The 25782-nt window shown below is 43.3% G+C and overlaps 2 protein-coding genes across 7 annotated transcripts; both read left to right on the top strand.

Annotated features, from left to right (window-relative positions):
* Positions 1 to 877: 877 nt before the first annotated feature.
* On the top strand, positions 878 to 15450 carry LOC118360832 (protein FAM110A-like). 6 transcript variants are annotated; one of them, XM_052485105.1, is made up of 4 exons: positions 878 to 1064; positions 2489 to 4840; positions 8902 to 9033; positions 12385 to 15450. In XM_052485105.1, exon 2 carries the CDS (start codon positions 2686 to 2688, stop codon positions 3943 to 3945), a length of 1260 nt encoding a protein of 419 aa, XP_052341065.1. In that variant the 5' UTR covers positions 878 to 1064; positions 2489 to 2685; the 3' UTR covers positions 3946 to 4840; positions 8902 to 9033; positions 12385 to 15450. The 6 variants fall into 6 exon arrangements, with proteins under 6 accessions (XP_052341065.1, XP_052341064.1, XP_035596178.1 ...); XM_052485104.1 differs by having other exon boundaries at positions 8902 to 12545; positions 12946 to 15450; XM_035740285.2 differs by adding an exon at positions 1351 to 1404 and having other exon boundaries at positions 8902 to 15450.
* Positions 14119 to 22328, top strand: LOC118360553 (sodium-dependent lysophosphatidylcholine symporter 1-like). The gene is made up of 6 exons (XM_052484215.1): positions 14119 to 14218; positions 14378 to 14394; positions 20607 to 20726; positions 21123 to 21247; positions 21359 to 22040; positions 22195 to 22328. Exons 1-5 carry the CDS (start codon positions 14119 to 14121, stop codon positions 21519 to 21521), a joined length of 525 nt encoding a protein of 174 aa, XP_052340175.1. The 3' UTR covers positions 21522 to 22040; positions 22195 to 22328.
* The last annotated feature ends 3454 nt before the right edge of the window (positions 22329 to 25782 follow it).

Raw genomic sequence — 25782 nt, 5'->3', positions numbered from 1 at the left:
CTCACGTCACCCCGCTCCTCCGCTCTCTCCACTGGCTTCCAGTTGAAGCTCGCATCCGCTACAAGACCATGGTGCTTGCCTACGGAGCTGTGAGGGGAACGGCACCTCAGTACCTCCAGGCTCTGATCAGGCCCTACACCCAAACAAGGGCACTGCGTTCATCCACCTCTGGCCTGCTCGCCTCCCTACCACTGAGGAAGTACAGTTCCCGCTCAGCCCAGTCAAAACTGTTCGCTGCTCTGGCCCCCCAATGGTGGAACAAACTCCCTCACGACGCCAGAACAGTGGAGTCAATCACCACCTTCCGGAGACACCTGAAACCCCACCTCTTTAAGGAATACCTAGGATAGGATAAGTAATCCTTCTCACCCCCCTTTTAAGATTTAGATGCACTATTGTAAAGTGACTGTTCCACTGGATATCATAAGGTGAATGCACCAATTTGTAAGTCGCTCTGGATAAGAGCGTCTGCTAAATGACTTAAATGTAATGATGTAAATGCGAATAGAGAGTGATAGGAATAACATGTTCTTCAGTAAGGTTAGCTTCTTAGCATTATTAGCCATGGTTATCAACTGTACCACAGAAATGGAATGTAAATCACAGAAAATACATGTTGTGGTGGCAGCTGCAGAGAAGTACTTGGGTGTACAGCAGAAGGTGTGTTAGTGTCCCATCCTGCCAGCCTGGTGTAGGATCAGATAGAGCCAAAGTAGTGGAATAGTGGTGAGATTTTAATTGGTGTAGGGTTAATTAGCTGGCAGGGCACATTGTTTTCTTCCAGAACATTAGGCAGACACACAGCCCACACAGAAGGTGGTGGCATGCACCTCTAATGTATCTTTTCAGACCGCCATAATACCATAGAAGAAGAAGTAGTAGTCAGGTAGAGGAAGGAGAAGGAGGAGCATGTGAGCTGTCTGATAGGTTTGGCTGGTCTGTTGCTCCCTTCCATTCTGTCTCTGCAGTAGAATTCTGCAGTTTGTATCCTCTGTGGCGTGCTGAGCTGTGGAGAGGCCTAGAGTTCTGTTGGGGACCTGTAAGATTTTACTTCCATTCTAAAGGTATGTGTGTGTCCAAGTAACCAACGCCTTATTTGGAATTAAGGACAATCCATCTACAAGCCTTGGGTGTGTATATGTGAGAGATCCTTTCAGTGTTAGGTGTATATATAAATAGAAGAAGCTGACACTTGACACTGGGTTGAAGGAGAAGGATCCGTTTTGTTTTACATACCACTTTACATACCTCTGTGTGCTCAGTATTACTGTATTCTGAGAACTTAGCCTAATAAAACATAATGTCCTCTGCCCTCATTGGCTGATAAATTGTACTGTGTGTACACAGTAGGAGTGTGTGAGGGAGAGGAGGAGCGACATCGATGAAGAGATAAAGGACATGCAGGTAAGAGAGTGTAGTGAGACAGCTCAAACCTCAGTAGGAGATTGGCATGGCTCTAGGTGGAATGAGAAACGTGTTGTTCAGAATGTCTGTCAGATACAGACTATTAGACCAGGGTCTTAAACACTTTCATAAAGCACAGATTGCTGGTTTGACATTCATATCTTTGTGCTTTATCTACCAACAGCGCATGACACCACACAATAGGAACATCTTTAGAAGCTAATAGCAGGCCTTGCTCCCCAGAAGTGATACATGAATGGAATAATTTGTCTGACCCAAGTTCATGTTTATGTTGTGGTCACCGATCTTCAATACATTTACTGGTGCAGACAGAAATAATACATGATTTGTGTTCTAAGCAAAACAAATGTTCAGAAATGAATTGATGATAACTACAGTCAACTCCTAGAGGGGTGGATCAAGTGTTATGGTTTCAGAGATACTGATGCCATCTATTGTGGGGTCTGCGCTCTAGAGCGGTGTTTCCCAACTCCAGTCCTCCAGTACCCCCAACAGCACACATTTTTGTTGTAGCCCCAGACAAACACCTGATTCAACTCACTGAGGACTTGATGATTAGTGAGACAAGTTGAATCAGGTGTGCTTGTCCGGGGCTAAAACAAAAATGTGTGTTGTAGGGTACACTCAAGGACTGGAGTTGGGGAACACTGGTCTAGAGGAAGCCCAGCACAACGCCCTAGCAACTGGGAATCTTTATTTAAAGGTGACATGCATTGTGCCCCTCTACCAGCTGTTGTGAGTTTTCAACATGCTGTGTTGTCATTGACTGCTTCCTGGGGTTTTGTGAGTACAGTGGTTGGGGCCATTACTGTTGACTTATAATATCCCTGAGTCAACCACAACACTTTAAAGTGATTAGTGTGAGTTGAAGTATCAATGCCATAGGGGTAGTATCTCTGTAGAAGGTAAGTGATCTGGAAGAGAGGGGTTCCCTCTGTCTTTGAGGTAACTGGGTATTTATATTGATTGCTTGCCTGTATGCTGTCTCTCTCCTCTGATGACACAGTTATCTGAGTTGCTATCTGATGTGATGCTGTTTCTCCTTTTTCTGCTGGACATCCAGGACTTTAGGGCACCAGGGTTCAAGTGACATCCTTATGGAAACTGGAAGAAGACGGAATCATATCAGCCACAAACAAAATCCTGTCAGCTTTTGGGGACATAATAATTTTGACATTGGGTGGCCAAAAAAAGAAGGATAAAGACAGGAGTCAAGGACAAAAAAGCCAACCTGTGCTACATCCCAACCCCACCTCCAGCATGCCTGTGGAGACACTACAGCCTGGCCTGAGACAGCCGGTGGCAGTGAGGGCTGCTGCTGCTGGAACGCCCAACCGCCTTCTCATGCCCAACCGCCGCCTCCTCCAGCCAAGAACATTGGAAACAGCTGAGCCCAGGCAGAGTGCAGTGGAGAGACTGGCAGTAGACAAGGCTAAATATGTCAAGAACCAGGTGGCCCTCTTTAAGCAACAGCCAATCAAAGTGCCTCCACCTATCATGCGCAAGCCTCTGATGTCCCCTGCCCCCGCCCTGCGGCCCACCCGTAAGGCCCAACTGCCTCGCCCTGACTACAGCCAGCAAAGGAGTTCCCCACTGGACCTGGAGCACCTGAGTAACCTGATCAACGGGGTGGGTGAGGCTGAAACTCCCCCTACCTCCCCAACCATGGACCCAGTGGAGAGTAGTCAGGCCCCTGACTGCCCCACTACCAACTCTCCCTGCCCCTCTCCAATCTCTGCTGGAGCTGGGTCAGGGGCTGCTGAGAGTATCCAGACCCTCTGTCCTGAGTGGTCCACTCCAGTCAAAGTTAGGGTAAATGCCTCTGGCCCACTAAGTCCTACATGGTCTCCTACTGCAGTGACCATACGTAGAGTGGACATCATACCCCACCACACCACACCAGTGAGGATGTCCCTTAGAGCACAGCAGCAGATGCACGTCCCATTGCAGCCCATGGCTCTGCATCCACACACCCAGATCCACAACACTATGTCACCTCTGCGTCTCTTCCACCCCCGAACTACCTATGCACCAGGCCCGGCGTCTCCTAAACCTGTCCCAGCCCCTCCACCACAAAATCACACCCCAACACCCACCTCCCCGTCTAGCCCCGTCCATCTCCCAGCCAACCCCCCCGTACTCCCGCCCTCCCCGTCGGTCACCTGCCTATCGTCCGGCAGCTCCAGGAAACGTCCCTCTCTGAACCGCTCCAAATCCGACATGAGTGACCGTTACTCCCGGGCCAGTACTGAGCTGGAGCGCTTCTTCAACCTGTGTGGTTTGGACACTTCAGAGATGCAGGTGCTGAAGGGGCCAGGCTCAGACATCACCTCCCTTGCACAGTTCCGCAGTGCCAGCGCTCCTGGGTCAGAGTGTGCAGGCCAGGAGGGTGAAGAGGAAGGTGGGGCTGCAGAGCCGGCACCCTATGGCATCTCAGTAATTGAGAGGAACGCCAGAGTTATCAAGTGGCTTTATGGTATCCGCACATCCAAGGATAGTGCCAGGAGCACCAACATGTAGGGCCATGAGAGACTGATGTAAATAGAGGCAGGGGAGAAAAACTTTAAACAGGTGCACTTTAAACACAATTCCTTTACAGAGAAAAAAGCAGGAGAAGTGTGACTGCCGGTATAAACCAACTAATGAAAATGAAAGGAAGGGACTGATCTGGACTAATAGTGAAGGACACTGTCTGTCAATGCAGTTTGATAGTGTTGGACATCATTTGTGCAAATTATTTATTGCATGGTACTTGGTACCAACACCCGTTTCATCCATGGCAAAGCAGCAATGTTTGGTGAATGACACTTCTATTGATGATGTGGATCCTCTGTACCTCATCTCCCATCGGTCATCAAGGATGCTCAGAAAAGGCCTGACGACCAAGGCTACTCACCTTCCTCCAGCCATTATCATTGGTAGTTCCATGGTGAAGCACATCTTAGTTGCTGGAGCTAAAACCCTGTGCTACCTGGGGGCTACGGTGAAGGATATCACAGGATTTATTTTGTCTATCCTACATCAGCAGCCAAGAGCTGCTGCTGTTGTAGTGCATGTGGGATCAAATGATATCAAAAATGGTAAATCAGAGATAATGAAACAGGATTTTATTGAGCTGATCAACACCCTAAAATGCTCTGAAAGGCAGCTGATTATATCTGGCCCCGTGCCATTGCTGAGTTGTGACTGCGAAAGGTTCAGCAGGCTTTTAGCACTTCATATCTGGCTTAAAGTCTACTGCCATTCTGTTGGCATAACTTTTATTGACAATTTTTTACACTTTTTGGAAACAAAAGATGCTATACAGGGATGATGGACTCCACCCAAACCATCTACGGTAGGAGCCCGGACTCTCTCGTCACATTTTAAAGCTGTGTTAAGATATTGACTCAGAGACAGACCAAGCCCCACTCAGGTAATACCGCCCATCCTCTCTAAGCGTTATCTTCGTACTGTTGTCTATACTGCCAGGGAAGTTGTCAGTTGTAATTTTGTACCCATTCGATTTAATTCCACTCTTAGATCTGCTATTGTTAGCTCAAAAGGGGAGCCCACTGTGGTCTGCTCACCCAGTGCTTAAAGTTCAAATGTGAATTCCATAAACTTGAAACCCCCTCGGGCTTGGTCTGTTGCACGATAGCAACCAAAGCCCATGTAAGTCAGTTTATAACATTCCATCATTGGTTACTCTGAGAGTTCCTCATATTGACATTGGCTGCAGCCTCAGGCCCTATGATGCTAACCTTGGAAAAGTAATTCCAATTTCTTCTCCTTCCTCTTTCCTAATAGGGATAGACTAATGGTCTAGTTCTATGCAATCTTATAGCCAAACTAACTAAATCAATATCAACCATCAGACAGGGTCCGCAACCGCCTATTGAACATACAGTAGCTCGTTTGAGTTGGAATTTCCATGTGACTTCAGAAATCGTAAAGGACTTGGGTTGTTGCATCTGAACATTAGGCGCTTACTTCCTGAACTGAATTACATTAAGATCTGGGCTATGTAAATGAATTCGGACATTCTGGTATTGACTGAAACTTTCTTGACATTCTCGACTCTGATATTAATATTGAGAGTTATCATGAGTTCAGAGCTGACAGACAGGGTAGAGGTGAAATCCATTTCCCTTGCCAAAATGTTTTAGATACTATCTTTAAGTCATTCATAAAAATAGATGATGCTTGGGTCAAGGCCAGGAACACAGGTGTAGGCAAGCTTTTAAGCAACTGAGGAACCATTGTGAAAAAACAAATAGTTTATTATGTAACCACTCTCTGATTGTAAGAACCCTGCCAAATTCTGGAAAACTGCAGCGCCTATCATAGCTCGCTCAATACCCCACATTTTTTATTTAACATTGTTATTGGGAAATAATCAAAAATGATAGAAATCTGCTATTGTGCTACCACTCCATAATGGTGGGGATAGTAACATTAGTGATCTTAATCATTATCAGCCCGTTTCAAGGCTTCCTTGTCTCTTTGAGATTTTTGAATCCTTGGTAAATGTACAACTTTGCTCTTTTATCTGAGAAATGTATTTTGAATGTAAACCAGTCAGAGTTTAGACCTGGGCATGACAGTATTACTCCAATCACTTCAGTTGTTAATGATCTTGTCAATATTTCAGACACTAAAATGAAATGTGTTGCTTGTTTGTGGACCTGTCCAAAGCTTTTGATACTGTTGATCATGCTATTTTATTGAATAGGTTGTGACGCCTGTTTATGGTTTCATATGATTTCATGATTATTTTAGTGAAAGAACTCAGAACTCAGGCTAAGTCAGAAATTTCTTGAAGTGCATAAATGTGTACCACGGTTCAATTTTGGAACCTGTTCTCTTCACTGTTTATATTAACACCATTGGTCAATCTGTTTATGTGGATGATACTAAACTCGGGTAAAAAAGAAACGTCCCTTTTTCAGGACCCTGTCTTTCAAAGATAATTCGTAAAAATCCAAATAACTTCACAGATCTTCATTGTAAAGGGTTTAAACACGGTTTCTCATGCTTGTTCAATGAACCATAAACAATTAATGAACATGCACCTGTGGAACGGTCATTCAGACAAGAAATGCTTACAGACAGTAGGCAATTAAGGTCACAGTTATGAAAACTTAGGACACTAAAGAGGCCTTTCTACTGACTCTGAAAAACACATTCACCCAGATGCCCAGGGTCCCTGCTCATCTGCGTGAATGTGCCTTAGGCATGCTGCAAGGAGGCATGAGGACTGCAGATGTGGCCAGGGCAATACATTTCCATTTCCATACTGGGAGACGCCTAAAGGACGGACAGCTGATCATCCTCACAGTGGCAGACCACGTGTAACAACACCTGCACAGGATCGGTACATCCGAACATCACACCTGCTGGATAGGTACAGGATGGCAACAATAACTGCTCGAGTTACACCAGGAACGCACAATCCTTCCATGAGTGCTTACACTGTCTGCAATAGGCTGAGAGAGGCTGGACTGAGGGCTTGTAGGCCTTCTGTAAGGCAGGTCCTTACCAGACATCACTGGCAACAACATTGCCTATGGGCCAAACCCACCGACGCTGGACCAGACAGGACTGGCAAAAAGTGCTCTTCACTGACGAGTCACGGTTTTGTCTCTCCAGGGGTGATGGTTGGATTCGCGTTTATTGATGAAGGAATGAGCATTATACCAAGGTCTGTACTCTGGAGCGGGATCGATTTGGAGGTGCGTCATGGTCTGGGGCGGTGTGTCACAGCATCATCGGACTGAGCTTGTTGTCATTGCAGGCAATCTCAACGCTGTGCATTACAGGGAAGACATCCTCCTCCCTCATGTGGCAACCTTCCTGCAGGGTCATCCTGACATGACCCTCCAGCATGACAATGCCACCAGTCAAACTGCTCGTTCTGTGCGTGATTTCCTGCAAGACAGGAAGGTCAGTGTTCTGCCATGGCCAGCGAAGAACCCGGATCTCAATCTCATTGAGCACGTCTGTGACCTGTTGGGTGAGGGCTAGGGCCATCCCCTGTTTGTCAAATGTCTGTGGAACTTGTTCAGTTTATGTCTCAGTTGTTGAATCTTGTTATGTTCATACGAACATTTACACATGTTAAGTTTGCTGAAAATAAACGCAGTTGACAGTGAGAGGACATTTATTTCTTTGCTGAGTTTTGATGAGCTGGTTAAGAAGCAAACCTTTTAAAGTGTTTTTTTTCTCTCCAGAAACAGATTGTGCTTTTCTTTTAACAGTAGGACGCAGATTTGTCAGTCAACCTAATTATCTGTTCTTGATTATGGTGATATTTATCAAAGTGCAGCTGCTACTACTCTTAAACCTTTGGATGCCATATATCATAGTGCCCTTCGTTTTGTTACATGCGACAGTTGATACTCATCACTGTATCCTGTATCAAAAGGTTGGCTGGACTTCACAAAAGACCCGTAGGTCTCTACATTACTCCCTTTTTGTTTGAAAGGTCCTACTTTATAAACTTCCATCTTATCTAATTTTTCTGTTTTAGTATAGCCACCGGAGTTACCAAATAGATTTGTGATGTTTTATTTGTGCTTACCACGACTGTTTGTGTATAAAAAAGAGAACTTAACATTTTTTAAAGTTTACACACATCCAGGAATGTCAAACATTATGGATAATTACCTTCCCTACAGAAAAAACACTAACCTTCACACATCTACAGTTGAAGTTGGAAGATTACATACACTTAGGTTGGAGTCATTAAAGCTTGTTTTTCAATCACTCCACAAATGTCTTGTTAACAAACTATAGTATCACAATTCCAGCGGGTCAGAAGTTTACATACACTAAGTTGACTGTGCCTTTAAACTGCTTGGAAAATTCCATAAAATGATGTCATGGCTTTAAATAGGCTAATTGACATCATTTGAGTCAATTGGAGGTGTACCTGTGGATGTATTTCAAGGCCTACCTTCAAACTCAGTGCCTCTTTGCTTGACATCATGGGAAAATCAAAAGAAATCAGCCAAGACCTCAGAAAACAATTGTAGACCTCCACAAGTATGATTCACCCTTGGGAGCAATTTCCAAACGCCTGAAGGTACCACGTTCATCTATACAAACAATAGTACGCAAGTATAAACACCATGGGACCACGCAGGCTTCATGCCGCTCAGGAAGGAGACTCGTTCTGTCTCCTAGAGATTAACATACATTGGTGACAAAAGTGCAAATCAATCTCAAAACAACAGCAAAGGACCTTGTGAAGATGCTGGAGGAAACGGGTACAAAAGTATATATATCCACAGTAAAACGAGTCTTATATCAACATAACCTGTAAGACCACTCAGCAAGGAAGAAGCCACTGCTCCAAAACCGCCATAAAAAAGTCAGACTACGGTTTGCAACTGCACATGTGGACAAAGATTGTACTTTTTGGCGAAATGTCCTCTGGTCTGATAAAACCAAAAAATAACTGTTTGGCCATAATGACCATTGTTATGTTTGCAGGTAAAAGGGGGAGGCTTGCAAGCCGAAGAACACCATCCCAAAATGGGAAGCACGGGGTGGCAGCATCATGTTGTGGGGGTGCTTTGCTGCAGGAGGGACTGGTGCAATTCCCAAAATAGATGGAATCATGAGGTAGGAAAAGTATGTGGATATATTGAAGCAACATCTCAAGACATCAGTCAGGAAGTTAAAACTTGGTCATAAATGGGTCTTCCAAATGGACAATGACCCCAAGCATACTTCCAAAGAGGTGGTAAAATGGCTTAAGGACACCAAAGTCAAGATATTGGAGTGGACATCACAAAGCCCTGACCTCAATCCGAAATAAATAAGCTGAAATAAATCACTCTACTATCTGACATTAGACATTCTTAAAATAAAGTGGTGATCCTAACTGACCTATGACAGGGACTGTATATAATCTCATTTGGAGAGTAGTCAGACCTTTCACTTTTTCCACATTTTGTTATTACAGCCTTATTTATTTTTTTACCCCCTTTTCTCCCCAATTTCATGGTATCCAATTGTTTTTTTAGTAATTACTATCTTGTCTAATCGCCACAACTCCCGTATGGGCTCGGGAGAGACGAAGATCAAAAGCCATGTGTCCTCCGAAACACAACCCAACCAAGCCGCACTGCTTCTTAACACAGCACGCATCCAACCCGGAAGCCAGCCACACCAATGTGTCGGAGGAAACACCGTGCCCCTAGCGACCTGGTCAGCGTGCACTGTGCCACAGGAGTCGCTAGTGCACGATGAGACAAGGATATCCCCACCTGACAAACATTCCCTAACCGCTAGGCCAATTGTGCGTCACCCCACGGACCTCCCGGTCGCGGCCGGCTGCAACAGAGCCTGGGCACGAACCCAGAGTCTCTGGTGGCATAGCTAGCGCTGCGATGCAGTGCCCTAGACCACTGCGCCACCCGGTAGACCTTTACAGACTTATTTTAAAATGAATTAAATAAACGTTCCTCAATCTACACACAATAACCCATAGTGACAAAGCAAAAACAGGTTAATGTTACATTTACAAAAGTATTCAGACTCTTTACTCAGTACTTTGTTGACGCACCTTTTGCAGCGATTACAGCCTTGAGTCATCTTGAGTATGACGCTACAATCTTGGCCCACCTGTATTTGGGGAGTTCTTCCATTCTCCTCTGAAAATCCTGAAGTTCTGTCAGGTTGTATGGGGAGCATAGCTGCACAGCTATTTTCAGGTCTCTCCAGAGATGTTCAAGTCTGGCCTTCTGCTTGACCACTCAAGGACATTCAGAGACATGTCCCGAAGCCACTCCTGCGTTGTCTTGGCTGTGCTCTTAGGGTCGTTGTCCTGTTGGAAGGTGAACCTTCGCCCCAGTCTGAGGTCCTGAGTGCTCTGGAGCAGGTTTTCGTCAAGAATCTCTCTGCACTTTACTCTGTTTATCTTTCTCTCGATCTTGACTAGTCTCCCAGTTCCTGCCACTGAAAAACATCCCCACAGCATGATGCTGCCACCACCATGCTTCACCATAGGGATGGTGCCAGGTTTCCTCCAGACTTGGCATTCAGGCCAAAGAGTTCAATCTTGGTTTCATCAGACCAGAGAATCTTGTTTCCCATGGTCTGAGAGTCCTTTAGGTGGCTTTTTGGCATACTCCAAGCAGCTGTCATGTGCTTTTATTGAGGAGTGGCTTCCGTCTGGCCAATCTGCCATAAAGGCCTGATTGGTGGAATGCTGCAGAGATGGTTGTCTTTCTGGAAGGTACTCCCATTTCCACAGAGGAACTCTGGAGCTCTGTCAAAGTGACCATCGGGTTCTTGGTCACCTCCCTGATTGCTCAGTTTGTCTGGGCTGCCAGCTCTAGGAAGAGTCTTTGTGGTTCCAAACATCTTCCATTTAAGAATGATGAAGGCCACTGTTCTTGGGGACCTTCAATGCTGCAGAAATGTTTTGTTTCCCTTCCCCAGATCTGTGCCTCAACGCAATCCTATCTCAAATCTCTATGGACAATTCCTTCGACCTCATCGCTTGGTTTTTGCTCTGACATGCACTGTCAACTGTGGGACCTTATATAGGTGTATGCCTTTCCAAATCATGTCCAATCTATTGAATTTACCACAGGTGGACTCTAATCAAGTTGTAGAAACATCTCAAGCAGGATGCACCTCTTTGGCCTGAATGCCAAGCTCCATTTCGAGTCTCTTAGCAAAGGGTCTGTATATAAGCTATTCATGTTATTTTTTTATACATTTGCAAAATATTGTATGAACCTGTTTTTGATTTGTCATTATGGGGTATTGTGTGTAGATTATTTAATCAATTTTAGAATAAGGTTGTAACAAAGTGTGGAAAAGGGAATGGGTCTGCACTGTAGGTTCAGAACTTTTGTGAAACATCACAGCACAGTCAACTGGATGGTCATCAGAGATAGTTGGGGGTAGCTGAAGGATGGGACTAAAAACAAACAAAAGATAACTCATGTAAAATATACTGTGTCCGTAAAATGTGTATATAGTATGTATAATCTGGAAGTAGAAGGCTAAGTCTTGTTGTCCCCATTAGTTTACTCAAATTAGGGGGGGGGGGGAATAGTTTTAAAAAAAATTATCTTCATAATTAGATTTTTCATACCTAACCTTAAACCTAACCCTAACCTTAAATTATTACCAAAAGGAGATTTTTGTAGGCAATTTTGACTTTATGGCCGTGTTATCTTGTGGAAACTGGCGTAGCTGGGAAAGGATTGGGACTGATGGTTGAAGTTACGGTAAAGATCAACATGAGGTCATGGGAGCCCAGTACCATTTTTGATGTTTCACGGGCATGTTCAATAGCAAGCGGTAAATTGCGCGTGCCGTTTAGGCCAGCGACTTGCTTGTGGATGTGCTGGCAGCAGGTTCGATTGTGCATCAAGAATTCATCATAGTAAGTTTGTATGAAGGTTTGGTTATTAAAGGGTAAATAGTTCAATAGTAATATGCTCTAAAACTCTCTGGTGACAAACAAACTTTGCTTCCCTGTTTCCAATTGTCCACGTGGCTGGGAGAACCTATTCAAGAAAGAAATACATTTCAAAAATGTTTAAAAAATTATGCATTATTAGCTAACTATAATAGCTACAGTGCATGCTAACTCAAATTAGTTGCAAAATGAGCTAGCTAGTTGATTCACTAGCTATCTAGCCATCGTCACATACTGTATAGATTGCTGGCGAAGTGGATTAAATACCAGCTACCTAACTTCAAATTAGCTAGCTATCTTGATATAATTATCACTGTGAAAAACAAACTCCAAATGCATTTGTATGTAGCTAGATAACAGCCATGGAGGGGGGGTGAAAGGATAGCAGCCACAACTGTCAACGTGAGAGAGTAGGCTATTCTGGATAGGGCAGGTACTTTTGTGTAGTTCCTGTCCCTAGAAGTGAGGACGGAGATAATGGTAACATAATATTCAGTTCGGTGTAATTTGACTATAATGAAGACTGTCCTCAGATAAAGAGAGCTATGAAAGCCTGTCTACATATGAAGAGGTCCCAATGAAGAGCAGTGGTTCTCAGTCCTGGTCCTGGGGACTCAAAGAGGCACAGTTTTGTTTTTGCCTCAGCACTGCACTGCTGATTTCAAATGATCAACTCATCATCAAGCTTCAAGTGGTATGTATTTATTCATTTGTGATGCTGTCCTGATGATCCTGTTTTTGTCACATGCTACACATGCCTATATGTGTGCCCTTGCATCTATCAACCCAATGTTATCATGATTTGTTACCTGGGGCGGAAGGTAGCCTAGTGGTTAGAGCATTGAACTAGTAACCGAAAGGTTGCAAGATCAAATCACAGAGCTGACAAGGTAAAAAATCTGTCGTTCTGCTCCTGAACAAGGCAGTTTTAAATTAACCCACTGTTCCTAGGCCTTCATTGAAAATAATAATTTGTTCATAACTGACTTGCCTAGTTATTTTTTAAGTGATATTGTGATATTATACTTTTGTAATCCACAATGACCTGGTGATGTAAAAGTCTAATAATTACATTGTATTCCATATTCCTACAGATACCTTGTAACTGGAGATTCCTTCAAAACGATTGCCTACAGTTAACGTGTAGGGCACCGCAAGGTTTGGTGATCAGAGCCATCTGGGAATGCCTCCTCAAATCAACAGGTGTAAACCTTACAGTAAAAAATACACAACAGGTGTAAATATTACAGTAAAATGCTTACTTACAGGCTCTAACCAATGGTGCCAAAAAAAAGGTGTGTGTGTGTAGGTAAGTAAAGAAATAAAACAACAGTAGAAAGACATTAAAAAAAGAGTAGCAAGGCTATATACAGACTCCTGTTAGTCAGGCTTATTGAGGTAGTATGTACATGTAGGTATCGTTAAAGTGACTATGCATATATGATGAACATAGAGTAGAAGAAGAGTAAAAAGAGGGGTTGGCGGGTGGTGGGACACAATGCAGATAGCCCGGTTAGCCAATGTGCGGGAGCACTGGTTGGTCGGGCCAATTTAGGTAGTATGTACGTGAATGTATAGTTAAAGTGACTAAGCATATAAGATAAACAGAGAGTAGCAGCAGCATAAAAGAGGGGTTGGGAGGGGTGGGGGGCACACAATGCAAATAGTCCAGGTAACCATTGGTTACCTGTTCAGGAGTCTTATGGCGTGGGGGTAAAAACTGTTGAGAAGCCTTTTTGTCCTAGACTTGGCACTCCGGTACCGCTTGCCATGCGGTAGTAGAGAGAACAGTCTATGACTGGGGTGGCTGGGATCTTTGACAATTTTTAGGGCCTTCCTCTGACACCGCCTGGTGTAGAGGTCCTGGATGGCAGGCAGCTTTGGCCCAGTGATGTACTGGACCGTACGCACTACCCTCTGTAGTGCCTTGCGGTCAGAGGCTGAGCAATTGCCGTACCAGGCAGTGATGCAACCAGTGTGCTCAATGTTGCAGCTGTACAACCTTTTGAGGATCTCAGGACACATGCCAAATCTTTTTAGTTTCCTGAGGGGGAATAGGCTTTGTCGTGCCCTCTTTACGACTGTCTTGGTCTGTTTGGACCAATCAAGTTGATGTGGAAACCAAGGAATTTGAAGCTCTCAACCTGCTCCACTACAGCCCCGTCGATGAGAATGGGGACATGCTCAGTGCTCCTTTTCCTGTAGTCCACAATCATCTCCTGGAGGAATTCAGGTGTGTGAAGGCTACCTCTGTCCTACATAACTTCATGAGGATGGACACGAGGACCAGGAGTGGATCTGCAACTTGCGCTGCAAGAGAGGCAATCCGTGTGCAGGAGATCTTCACCTCCCACTTCTTCGAAGAGGGTGCTGTTCCCTGGCATCACCGTAGACTACACTATGCACAATAAAAGGCTCTTTTAAGAGCCATTCACATTGCAATAAGAGTATTCTTCCATTTACTTAACTATGTCAACTGCAGTTATTCAATTTCCAGTTTCTTTCCCTTTGATTTTTACTTCTCAGGTGAGGGTGCTGTTTGGGTAAGGGTGTGATGTCTGTACAAAAACAGGCTATTTTAAATGACCCATATTGAAAAAATTTAGAACAATTAGACGCCCTTTAACCCACACACTCATGTATCAATCTGATTGATGGATTGTTGTGCAGTAAGCAGGTTCAGGTGTAGAACTGTGGCTCCTTTCCCCTTCAAAGAATAGGCAAGATGGCCAACCATGGAGAATAGTAAGACTCTTCATTATTTCTATAACTGTGCTATATTGTTTGTGCCTGTGTGTCCGTTCATGTTTTTCAGCATGAAGTATTCTGCAGCCACTTAGTGTGGCCACACACACAGATTCCTGTTGAACGCCGTCTCTTTAACTACCTTATTTTCTCAATAACAGTCTCTCTCCTTCACTTCATCCCTCTCTCCTCTTCTCCCTAAATCTTCTAGGTTATATCAGCTGTGTCGGTGAACCCCTCCCGCATCTGAACTGGCTACATAGAGGGCACAGCATGATCAGAGGTGAGAGGTCACTTGGTCAGGTCAACAGGAAGTATTATTAAAGAGAGGCTTTACATTGAAATACAGATAGAGATGCAGTAGTCCCAGAGTTAATGAATCAAGGTCAGTTTTGCATTTCACCTCCTGATTATTATGATGACTAACAATGTTAGCATGTTTACGCCATGTTTGTAATTTTTTCTATCTCTCTTTACATCTGTCTCTCGTCTGCAGATATGTGTTGATGTGAGAGGATGCCAACCCCCAGTCCCATCATCGCCACCTCACCCGCTTTTAAGATAACCTTCGGGTCGACTAGAGACACTATGTAATTGTGATGAACTGAGAGAATATTAGGGTAGCACTGTGATTCATTAATCATGTTCTGCCTTCCCTGCTCCTAAGTTCTTACCTCTTTCCCTGTCTTTTACACCTCTCTCGCCACCTCTTTCTTCCTGTTTTTATAATGCACAACAAATGTGCATTGAAGTAAAGATTGAACTTGTATTTATAATATTACAATTATAATATTTATAATGCATGTACTTATAACACTTGGATAATGAATTTCTTTCAATAAAGCGTTTCACATTCTCTACTGGTTGAAATTAAGTCTCTCATTTGATGAAATACTACACCTATCCTGTGTTTATCAGATCAATGCAGATGAAGAGCATTAGATATTGAGATGAACTGGTTTTAGAGTATTTACATGATGCATAGGAAGTGTAGTGTACTGTTTTAAAAAATAATATATTTCTGTATATATGAATTACAAATCAGCCTTTTAAATCCTGTTTCTAGTCTATTAGTTACAATGTGTAACCATTGATGTCCCTGGACCAAGATTGGTAAACACTGTTGAAGTGTATAATTGTAATACATACAGACAAAGCAAAATTCAAAGACTGGAATTTGATACTCCTGGTATTGGATATGATTGAAAAATAATCAAAGACATTTATACCTGAACTGCACCTTTATTTGCCAAGGTAGAGTACATGATCAGTGAATATATTAACAATGTGGGGATCTCATGCATGGTAATAACTACATGTCTATACGACTTGCATACGACTTGCATCCTTGGCACAAAGTTCTATTATATTCTACTCAATTCATAGGCTTCATTAATGTCATTCAGACTGTTTTGAAGTTGATACAACTGGCTATGATAGCTGAGGTTCATAGCTAGGTTCTGAACTAAACTTTTGGGTTCATACACAGATCGGCTAGATAGCCACACATCTATAGGCCTACAAGTATGTTTATCCTCCACTGCACAATAAGCAAGAACATAGCTAGCTACATTATTCATCTATCTGCATTGCATGGCATATACAGTGGGGAGAACAAGTATTTGAATCACTGCCGATTTTGCAGGTTTTCCTACTTACAAAGCATGTAGAGGTCTGTAATTCTTATCATAGGTCCACTTCAACTGTGAGAGACGGAATCTAAAACAAAAATCCAGAAAATCACATTGTATGAATTTTAAGTAATTAATTAGCATTTTATTGTATGACATAAGTATTTGATACATCAGAAAAGCACAACTTAATATTTGGTACAGAAACCTTTGTTTGCAATTACAGAGATCATACGTTTCCTGTAGTTCTTGACCAGGTTTGCACACACTGCAGCAGGGATTTTGACCCACTCCTCCATACAGACCTTCTCCAGATCCTTCAGGTTTCGGGGCTGTCGCTGGGCAATACGGAATTTCAGCTCCCTCCAAAGATGTTCTATTGGGTTCAGGTCTGGAGACTGACTAGGCCACTACAGGACCTTGAGATGCTTCTTACGGAGCCACTCCTTAGTTGCCCTGGCTGTGTTTCGGGTCGTTGTCATGCTGGAAGACCCAGTCACAACCCATTTTCAATGCTCTTACTGAGAGAAGGAGGTTGTTGGCCAAGATCTCACGATACATGGCCCCATCCATCCTCCCCTCAATACGGTGCAGTCGTCCTGTCCCCTTTGCAGAAAAGCATCCCCAAAGAATGATGTTTCCACCTCCATGCGTAGTGTGTTCTTGGGGTTGTACTCATCCTTCTTCTTCCTCCAAACACGATGAGTAGAGTTTAGACCAAAAAGCTCTATTTTTTGTCTCATCAGACCACATGACCTTCTCCCATTCCTCCTCTGGATCATCCAGATGGTTATTGGCAAACTTCAGACAGGCCTGGACATGCGCTGGCTTGAGCAGGGGGACCTTGCATGAGCTGCAAGATTTTAATCCATGACGGCGTATGTGTTACTAATGGTTTTCTTTGAGACTGTGGTCCCAGCTCTCTCCAGGTCCTGCCGTATAGTTCTGGGCTGATCCCTCACCTTCCTCATGATCATTGATGCCCCATGAGGTGATATCTTGCGTGGAGCCCCAGACCGAGGGTGATTGACCGTCATCTTGAACTTCTTCCATTTTCTAATAATTGCGCCAACAGTTGTTGCCTTCTCACCAAGCTGCTTGCCTATTGTCCTGTAGCCCATCCCAGCCTTGTGCAGGTCTACAATTTTATCCCTGATGTCCTTACACAGCTCTCTGGTCTTGGCCATTGTGGAGAGGCTGGAGTCTGTTTGACTGAGTGTGTGGACAGGTGTCTTTTATACAGGTAACGAGTTCAAACAGGTGCAGTTAATACAGGTAATGAGTGGAGAACAGGAGGGCTTCTTAAAGAAAATCTAACAGGTCTGTGAGAGGCAGAATTCTTACTGATTGGTAGGTGATCAATACTTATGTCATGCAATAACATGCTAATTAATTACTTAAAAATAATACAATGTGATTTTCTGGATTTTTGTTTTAGTTTCCATCTCTCACAGTTGAAGTGTACCTATGATTTTTTTTTTAAATACAGACCTCTACATGCGTTGTAAGTAGGAAACCCTGCAAAATCGGAAGTGTATCAAATACTTGTTCTCCCCACTGTATCAGCAAGGCAAGCTTACAAAATTGTACATTCAATTTGCAGTAAATGCTTTAGCTAGCTAGATTCTTTACTTCCACTGTGTCACAAGATGACATCCTGGTTTCCTGGTTGTTTCAGGAGTCCCTAAAACATTAAACAACCAGAATTACAATTTCATACTCATGTCCCAACGCCCATAAAGATAGTCTGCTAATGTTAGCTAGTCAGCTAGCTTTCTAAATCGCAATTTTTGTAAATTAACTTTATGATAAAAAAATATGCATAATAGTTTGTCTCTATATTAACTAACATTATCCTGTCAAGTATACATTTTTTTTGTTGCATGATTCGTTATGATGTTATAATCACTTACATTTGCTTCCATTATAGTATTTTTGTCAGGCATCTTTGCTAAAGAAAGTTTCCAGCCTTGGGGGTGCATAGCGTCAAATTTGTCATGGGAACAACTCGATATGATTGGACATTGCCCAGTGGTCGCCGCTGGTGATTTGCATAAACTTGGGAAAAGCTTATCTTTCTCATCGCCTCCCACACCACCTTCGCACCGCCATAGGTCGCCCGCCCTCTCCACTTTTCACAGCTTTCCTTCCATTGAAATAAATGGGAAGTGGTATTTCACCGCGCGGCATCCTGTGGTAGTGTGTCATACCCGTAGGCTACAGTAGCCGCTACACCCACCATGCTGTTTTTACTCCATTTGAACATGAGCATTGCATGATCTATAGTGAGAAACAATTAATAGATTTATCAAAAGCATTTCATTCCTTCTCTATCTTCTTCTTGCAATGGACTGTGAGCTAAACATAAAAAAATATTTAAAAACATGTACAAAAATTCACCCAACAAAATTCACATAGAAATGTGAGTTTTATTGATCTGTCATTTTAATTGAAAGCAAGTCTTAGATCTGTTCTATATGCACAATTTTTACGCTTCCTGTTTTTATGTTTACTTTTTACCTTTTTTACTTTCGGTTTTATACACCAGCTTCAAACAGTTGAAAAAAAATGGTTATGGGAAATATATTTCACAGCGGTTTAGATAATACAATCGTTATTTACACTTTACTTGCTTGTTTTGTAACAAACTGTCATTAGGCGAACTGTTCAAATTTTAGCTACCAGGAAATGGCACCTAATTTCAGTTTATATACCTGCAAAACACCGGTCTCAACGTCAACAGTGAAGAGGCGACTCTGAGATGCTTGCCTTCTAGGCAGAGTTTCAAAGAAAAAGCCATATCTCAGACTGGCCAATAAAAAGAAAAGATTAAGATGAGAAAAAGAAGACAGACACTGGACAGAGGATCTCTGCCTAGAAGGCCAGCATCCCGGAGTCGCCTCTTCACTAGTGACGTTGAGACTGATGTTTTGTGGGTACTAATTAATGAAGCTGCTAGTTGAGGACTTGTGTGGCGTCTGTTTCTCAAACTAGACACTCTAATGTACTTGCCTTCTTGCTCAGTTGTTCACCGGGGCCTCCCACTCCTCTTTCTATTCTGGTTAGAGACAGTTTGCGCTGTTCTGTGAAGGGAGTAGTACACAGCATTGTACGAGATCTTCAGTTTCTTGGCAATTTCTCGCATGAAATAGCCTTCAATTCTCCGAACAAGAATAGACTGACGAGTTTCAGAAGAAAGTTATTTGTTTCTGGCCATTTTGAGCCTGTAATCAAACCCACAAATGCTGATGCTCCAGATACTCAACTAGACTAAAGAAGGCCAGTTTATTGCTTCTTTAATCAGCACAACAGTTTTCAGTTGTGCTAACATAATTGCAAAAGGGTTTTCTAATGATCAATTAGCCTTTTAAAATGAAAAACTTGGATTAGCTAACACAACGTGCCATTGGAACACAGGAGTGATGGTTGCTGATAATGGACCTCTGTACGCCTATGTAGATATTCCATAAAAAATCAACCGTTTCCAGCTACAATAGTCATTTACAACATTTACAATGTCTACACTGTATTTCTGATAAATTTTATGTTATTCAATGGACAAAAAATGTGTTTTTCTTTCAAAAACGAGGACATTTCTAAGTGACCCCAAACTTTTGAACGGTACTGCATACATATTTTTTTGTACCTACAGAGGGCCTAAAATTCTAAATCGAATGGCTAAATTATACATTTTATGACCATCTTAAAACAATTCCATATGGTAACTTAGTAGATATTGCGATCTAAAGGCTTCAATGTAGTACTTTAATGGGTGGGTTCACAGGGCTGAAATAGACCGCGACAGGAGTTTCTCACTTTCAAAGGGCCAGGGTTGTTCGGTAGGAGTCCAATGTCACAAGGGATTAAGACTTGTGCACGCACAGCATGAATGTGTGTGCATGTGTTCATTGTTACCAGATACTCGTAGTTTGTTTATTGTCTAGTCAGAAGTAGAGAAAGATGTTGAAGTTTTACTCCGTCGAGGAGCAAATGGTGACCTGGAGTGGACTGTAACCACAGGAGAGTCCCAATTCCAAAGGATGGGCTGCTCCCCCCCCCCACACACACACACACACACCATTGAACGGCAGATGGAAACACATGCAAGGACAGTCATCAATGCAAGACCACTGTAAGCTTTAAACGATTGAATTTGTTAAATATAACACTGTTTAACAACCTTTTATTGTGCTTTGTACACCAAAACAGGGTATGTTTTCCACTGTGGAATAGGACAGAGAAACATGAGATCGTGTAAGCTTTAAAAGTTTGAATTAATTAAATATAACACTTAACAACCTAACAATCTCTCTCGCGCTCTCTCTCAAGCATGTCTGACCAATTTGTATGTGTCTTTGTAATATATCCGATCACTGTAGCATCTGGCAGGGATTCTTCTTTCCAGGAAGCTGTGCTATGCCGGGGGAGTTGTGCCATATCAGATTACTACTGCTGCCATTGGCTTCTCCTTACAGATTTTCCTGCTAAATGTTGTACAGGTCAGTAATGTTACTCATTGTCTGTCTGTCTGTCTGTCTGTCTGTCTGTCTGTCTGTCTGTCTGTCTGTCTGTCTGTCTGTCTGTCTGTCTGTCTGTCTGTCTGTCTGTCTGTCTGTCTGTCTGTCTGTCTGTCTGTCTGTCTGTCTGTCTGTCTGTCTCATGTCTGTCTGTGTAACCTCTCTAGGCTGATCTCTGTCTCAATCAAATCAATCACATTTATTTATAAAGCCCTTTTTACATCTGCAGCCTAAAAGCCCAAACGACAAGCAATGCAGATGTAGCAACACGGTGGATAGGAAAAACTCCTTAGAAAGGCAGGAACCTAGGAAGAAACCTAGAGAAGAACCAGGCTCTGAGGGGTGTCTGAGTCCCGTCTGTACCTTGCTCTTTTGCAGATCGAGGCCTTCTATGTTTCTCTGATCCTGTTTGTGAGTTGGGCCTGGGATGCTGTAACAGACCCACTGGTGGGGTACTTGGTGAGCCGCAGTAGCTGGACACCCATTGGCAAACTCATGCCATGGTCAGTGGATCTCAATAATACCTCTTCCATTTTTACATTGATTTTGGCCAGTGCAATCCATTCTTGCTGTCCTTCTCAGAGCATCCCTTTCTGTATATTTGTGTTTTTCAGGGAGGTTCTCGCTATGCCTTTTGGGGTCCTCTCCTATGTCCTGCTGTGGTTCATGCCCCAAGGCTCCATGTCTCAAGCCTTCAGTGTTCCCTGGTACCTCACAGCAAGCTGCCTGTTTGAGACCCTCATGACTGTAAGATCTACAATTTCATCCGCTGGATGAGACATTTCAGCCTGTTAACATCAAGGCTGTTCTTCTCTTTCTTCACACTCAGCCCCATCTCCAAGTCTTAATATATAATAATAATATATATGATAATATATGCCATTTAGCAGACGCTTTTATCCAAAGCGACTTACAGTCATGTGTGCATACATTCTACGTATGGGTGGTCCCGGGAATCGAACCCACTACCCTGGCGTTACAAGCGCCATGCTCTACCAACTGAGCTACAGATCCTCAACCCTCGCTTGCCTTGCTCCATTTCTGTAAAATAATATATATACAAAAATAAAAATTATTTAACCTTTATTTAACTAGGCAAGTCAGTTAAGAACACATTTTTATTTACAATGATGGCCTACCCCGGGCACTCACAGTACAGTATCACATGTCCCTTTTTTTGCACCATCACCATGTTTTCTGTGTTTATCTCCTGACAGTGTTTTAATGTGCCTTATCTTTCGCTGAGCATGTTTTTGGGTGGAGACCAGAGAGACAGAGACTCTACCACAGCCTACAGTAAGAGCTTGACATCCACTCTCTCTCGTGTTCCATCTTATAATGATGAATGGAATACAGTAAAAATGGATAAAATCATACATTTCTTAGTTGTTTTTTTTCCCGCTTCATCAGTCCCTTGGTCTGTCTATTTCTCTCCCTGTCTATGTGATAGGGATGAGTGTGGAAATGCTGGCGATGCTGGTGGCCTCAGCAATTCAGGGTCAGGTTGTGGCTGTATACAACACAGAGAGGGCTGCAGCCTGTCAACAGCTTGACACCCCTGCGCCACAGACAGTTACACAACAGGCCACGGTACTACCACTATGAGTCACACCACAGGCCATGGTACTACCATTATGAGTTACACAGCAGGGCATGGTACAAGTAACTACTCTCCAGTTACAAACACTAACCTAACCCAGCAATGACACACACACACTGAAGGACATAACACTCCTCTACGCTGTTGGTTTAGCAGAATTTCTTTGTCAGTGGAAGTGAACTTACCTAGTCCCAGGGATACCACATTACACAGTAATTAACTTTTCTTAGTGTGTGTGTGTGCATTTGTGTGCATGTGTGTGCATGTGTGTGTGTGTGCGTGCATGTACTTGCATCCATGTGTGTTTTTGCATTTCAAGTATTTGCATTTGTCTTGTTTGTTTACCCATAGGCCTAGGTGTTTTTTGTGCACAAGGCATACATGTGAATCATTTGTGCTTGTGTAGTTTTGCTTGCCTGTGAGGTTTCTTTCCCTAGTGTAAGGCTTTCCTGACCTCAGCGCTGATCATAGGCGGGCTGTTCTTCCTCTGCTGCCTGGTCCTCTTCCTGGGGGTGAAGGAGCAGCAGGGTGAGTCAAGGGTCAGAACACTAGAATTAGGGTTAGAGAGTGGTCAGTTTCGAACTGCCAGAGTAAAGCACAGGAGAGGTCAAGGTTCAGTAGAATGTGTTCAAGAGTCTAGTTCTGGAAGTGGGCTAAAGGATGGGCTTGGAATGAAAGTTTTGGTAAGTCTTTTGAATGTATTTTTTCTACAACACCAATACCTCTCTCTGATTTGGTCTCCAGCTCCCCTCTATAGTCTGGTTAGAGTGCGTCTGTCCTATCTCACCACTCTAAAGATGTTAGTGTGCCACATTCCTTACCAACGACTGGTCCTTGGCCTCCTCTTTGCTGCACTTGCCTTTCAGGTAAATCCAAGCCTGGGCTGCATCTAAATAAATCAACTAATACATCTTGAATCAGCAAATGCACATTTGTCCCTTTTAGATGTCTTTGGGGAATTTTGCACTGTTCTGTACCCATGTAGCTGGGCTTGGGGCCCAGTTCCAACACCTTCTCCTGGCTCTGCTGGTAAGACAGTTCTGTTCAGTTCCGTCGACCTCACACATAGTCATATCACACACCCACACCCTCTTGACTGCAAATTGGCCCAATACACAGGTAACAGAACACAATTGTTATCTAATCTGGAATATCATACTCTTTATGATGTGTTATATTTATGTGTAGCTGGAAGCTAACCTCTGCCATTTCCTTATTTAAGGGAAAACTACAGCCACAAGACATCCTCTTGTTGTTTGATATTGTTTGTTTCTTCGTCCTAACAGATAACAACCATTATAGCTGCTCCACTGTGGCAGGCAATCCTGGTACAAGTTGGGAAAAAGACCACACTCTTCATCGGTCTATCTGTGAGCATAACATTGTTTCTCCCTTTATGACAATGTTTATGCAGAAATACTTACTATTTGAGACTTACAATGTTTTTGTATTTATTTATAGCTCTTCATCCCCGCTGTAACAATCATAGCTTGTGTACCCAATAACCTGCCTGTCTTTGTGGCCATGTGTGTGATGTTAGGATTCAGCTTGGCAACCATGTTCCTGCTGCCTTGGTGAGTCAGCACACTGCAGTTAGAAGGCCAAGACTTTGGCTCAGGGCCATGTCTCCATTTTGAACTGCACTCTGCTCCAGTTCTGTCTCTGCCTCTATCACTTTGAATGACTCTAAACACACACACAATGCTGACTTGTGTGACTCGGGGCATACTTCATTCATAACTCCCCATGACAGCCTGTCAAGAGTTGAATATTCTGATATGCTGATTTGACACTTGGCCAGTTGACTAATATAAACTGTTTTACACTTCAATCGATTCACCCAGACAGTGTTTGGTGCAATATCTGCGTGTGGTCTGATTTGCGAGCCAGTCTCTTATTATTCATGTAGGTCCATGCTCCCGGATGTGGTAGATTACTTTGCCTTGAGAAACCCCTGCTGCAAGGACCTGGAGTCCCTGTTTTTCTCCTGCTATGCCTTCTGCAGTAAGCTGGGGGAGGTCTGTCTGTTAGAATCTCAACCATGACATTACAGTGAGTCATTTATCCACCTACTCCTGCTCTGCCTCTCCCTTTTTCCCCCCCTCATTATGTAAAATGTAATTTCATTATTACAGTGCACTCGGAAAGTATTCAGACACCTTCCCTTTTCCACATTTTGTTACATTACAACCTAATTCTAAAATGTATTTTTTATATTTAATCCATTTACACACAATGCCACATAATGACAAAGTGAAAACATGTTTTTAGAAATTGTAGCACATTTATTAAAAATAAAAATCAGAAATACCTTATTTACATAAGTATTCCAGCCCTTCTCTATAAGACTTGAAATTGAGCTCAGGTGCATTCTGTTTCCACTGATCATCTTTGAGATGTTTCTACAACTAGATTTGGAGTCCAAATTTGGTCAATTCAATTGATTGGACATGATTTGGAAAGACAGACACCTGTCTATATAAGGTCCCACAGTTGACAGTGCATGTCAGAGCAAAAACCATGCCATGAGGTCAAAGGAATTGTCTGTAGAGCTCCGAAACAGGATTGTGTCGAGGCACAGATCTGAGGAAGGGTACCAAAACATTTCTGCAGCATTGAAGGTCCCCAAGATCACAGTGGCCGCCATCATTCTTAAAGGGAAGAAGTTTAGAACCACCAAGATTCTTCCTAGATCTGGCCGCCCGGCCAAACTGAGCAATCGGGGAAGAAGGGCCTTTGTCGGGGAGGTGACCAAGAACCCGATGGTCACTTTTACAGATCTCCAGAGTTCCTCTGTGGAGATGGGAGAATTTTCCAGAAGGGCAACCATCTCTGCAGCACACCACCAATCAGACCTTTATGGTAGAGTGGCCAGACGGAAGCCACTCCTCAATAAAAGGTACATGACAGCCCGCTTGGAGTTTGCCAAAAGGCACCTAAAGGACTCTCAGACCATGAGAAACAAGATTATCTGGACTGATGAAACCAAGAATGAACACTTTGGCCTGAATACCAAGTGTCACGTCTGGAGGAAACCTGGCACCATCCCAACGGGGAAACATGGTGGTGGCAGCATCATGCTGTGGGGATGTTTTTCAGTGACAGGGACTGGGAGACTAGTCAAGATCGAGAGAAAGATGAATGGCGCTAAGTGCAGAGAGATCCTTGACGAAAACCTGCTCCAGAGCGCTCAGGACCTCAGAGTGGGGCGAAGGTTCAGCTTCCAATAGGACAACGACCCTAAACACACAGCTTCTGGACAAGTCGCTGAATGTCCTTGAATGGCCCAGCCAGGGCCCGGACTTGAACCCGATCTAACATCTGAAAATAGCTGTGCAGTGACACTCTCCATCCAACCTGACAGAGCTTGAGAGGATCTGCAGAGAATGGGAGAAACTCCCCAAATACAGGTGTGCCAAGCTTGTAGTGTCATACCCA

Source organism: Oncorhynchus keta, chromosome 28, assembly GCF_023373465.1.
Source record: "Oncorhynchus keta strain PuntledgeMale-10-30-2019 chromosome 28, Oket_V2, whole genome shotgun sequence".
NCBI lineage: Eukaryota > Metazoa > Chordata > Actinopteri > Salmoniformes > Salmonidae > Oncorhynchus > Oncorhynchus keta.
Note: the sequence above shows the minus strand (reverse complement) of the source record. Positions and strands in the feature narration are given on the sequence as shown.

What these genes read in the sequence shown, in the direction of transcription:
- LOC118360832 (XM_052485106.1), top strand. Translation starts at nt 2,686, where the DNA reads ATGCCTGTGGAGACACTACAGCCTGGCCTGAGACAGCCGGTGGCAGTG.
- LOC118360553 (XM_052484215.1), top strand. Translation starts at nt 14,119, where the DNA reads ATGAGGATGGACACGAGGACCAGGAGTGGATCTGCAACTTGCGCTGCA. An exon ending in TCCTGCTAAATGTTGTACAG is followed by an intron (nt 20,727 to 21,122) that starts GTCAGTAATGTT and finishes GCTCTTTTGCAG; the next exon opens with ATCGAGGCCTTCTATGTTTC. An exon ending in ATTGGCAAACTCATGCCATG is followed by an intron (nt 21,248 to 21,358) that starts GTCAGTGGATCT and finishes TGTGTTTTTCAG; the next exon opens with GGAGGTTCTCGCTATGCCTT.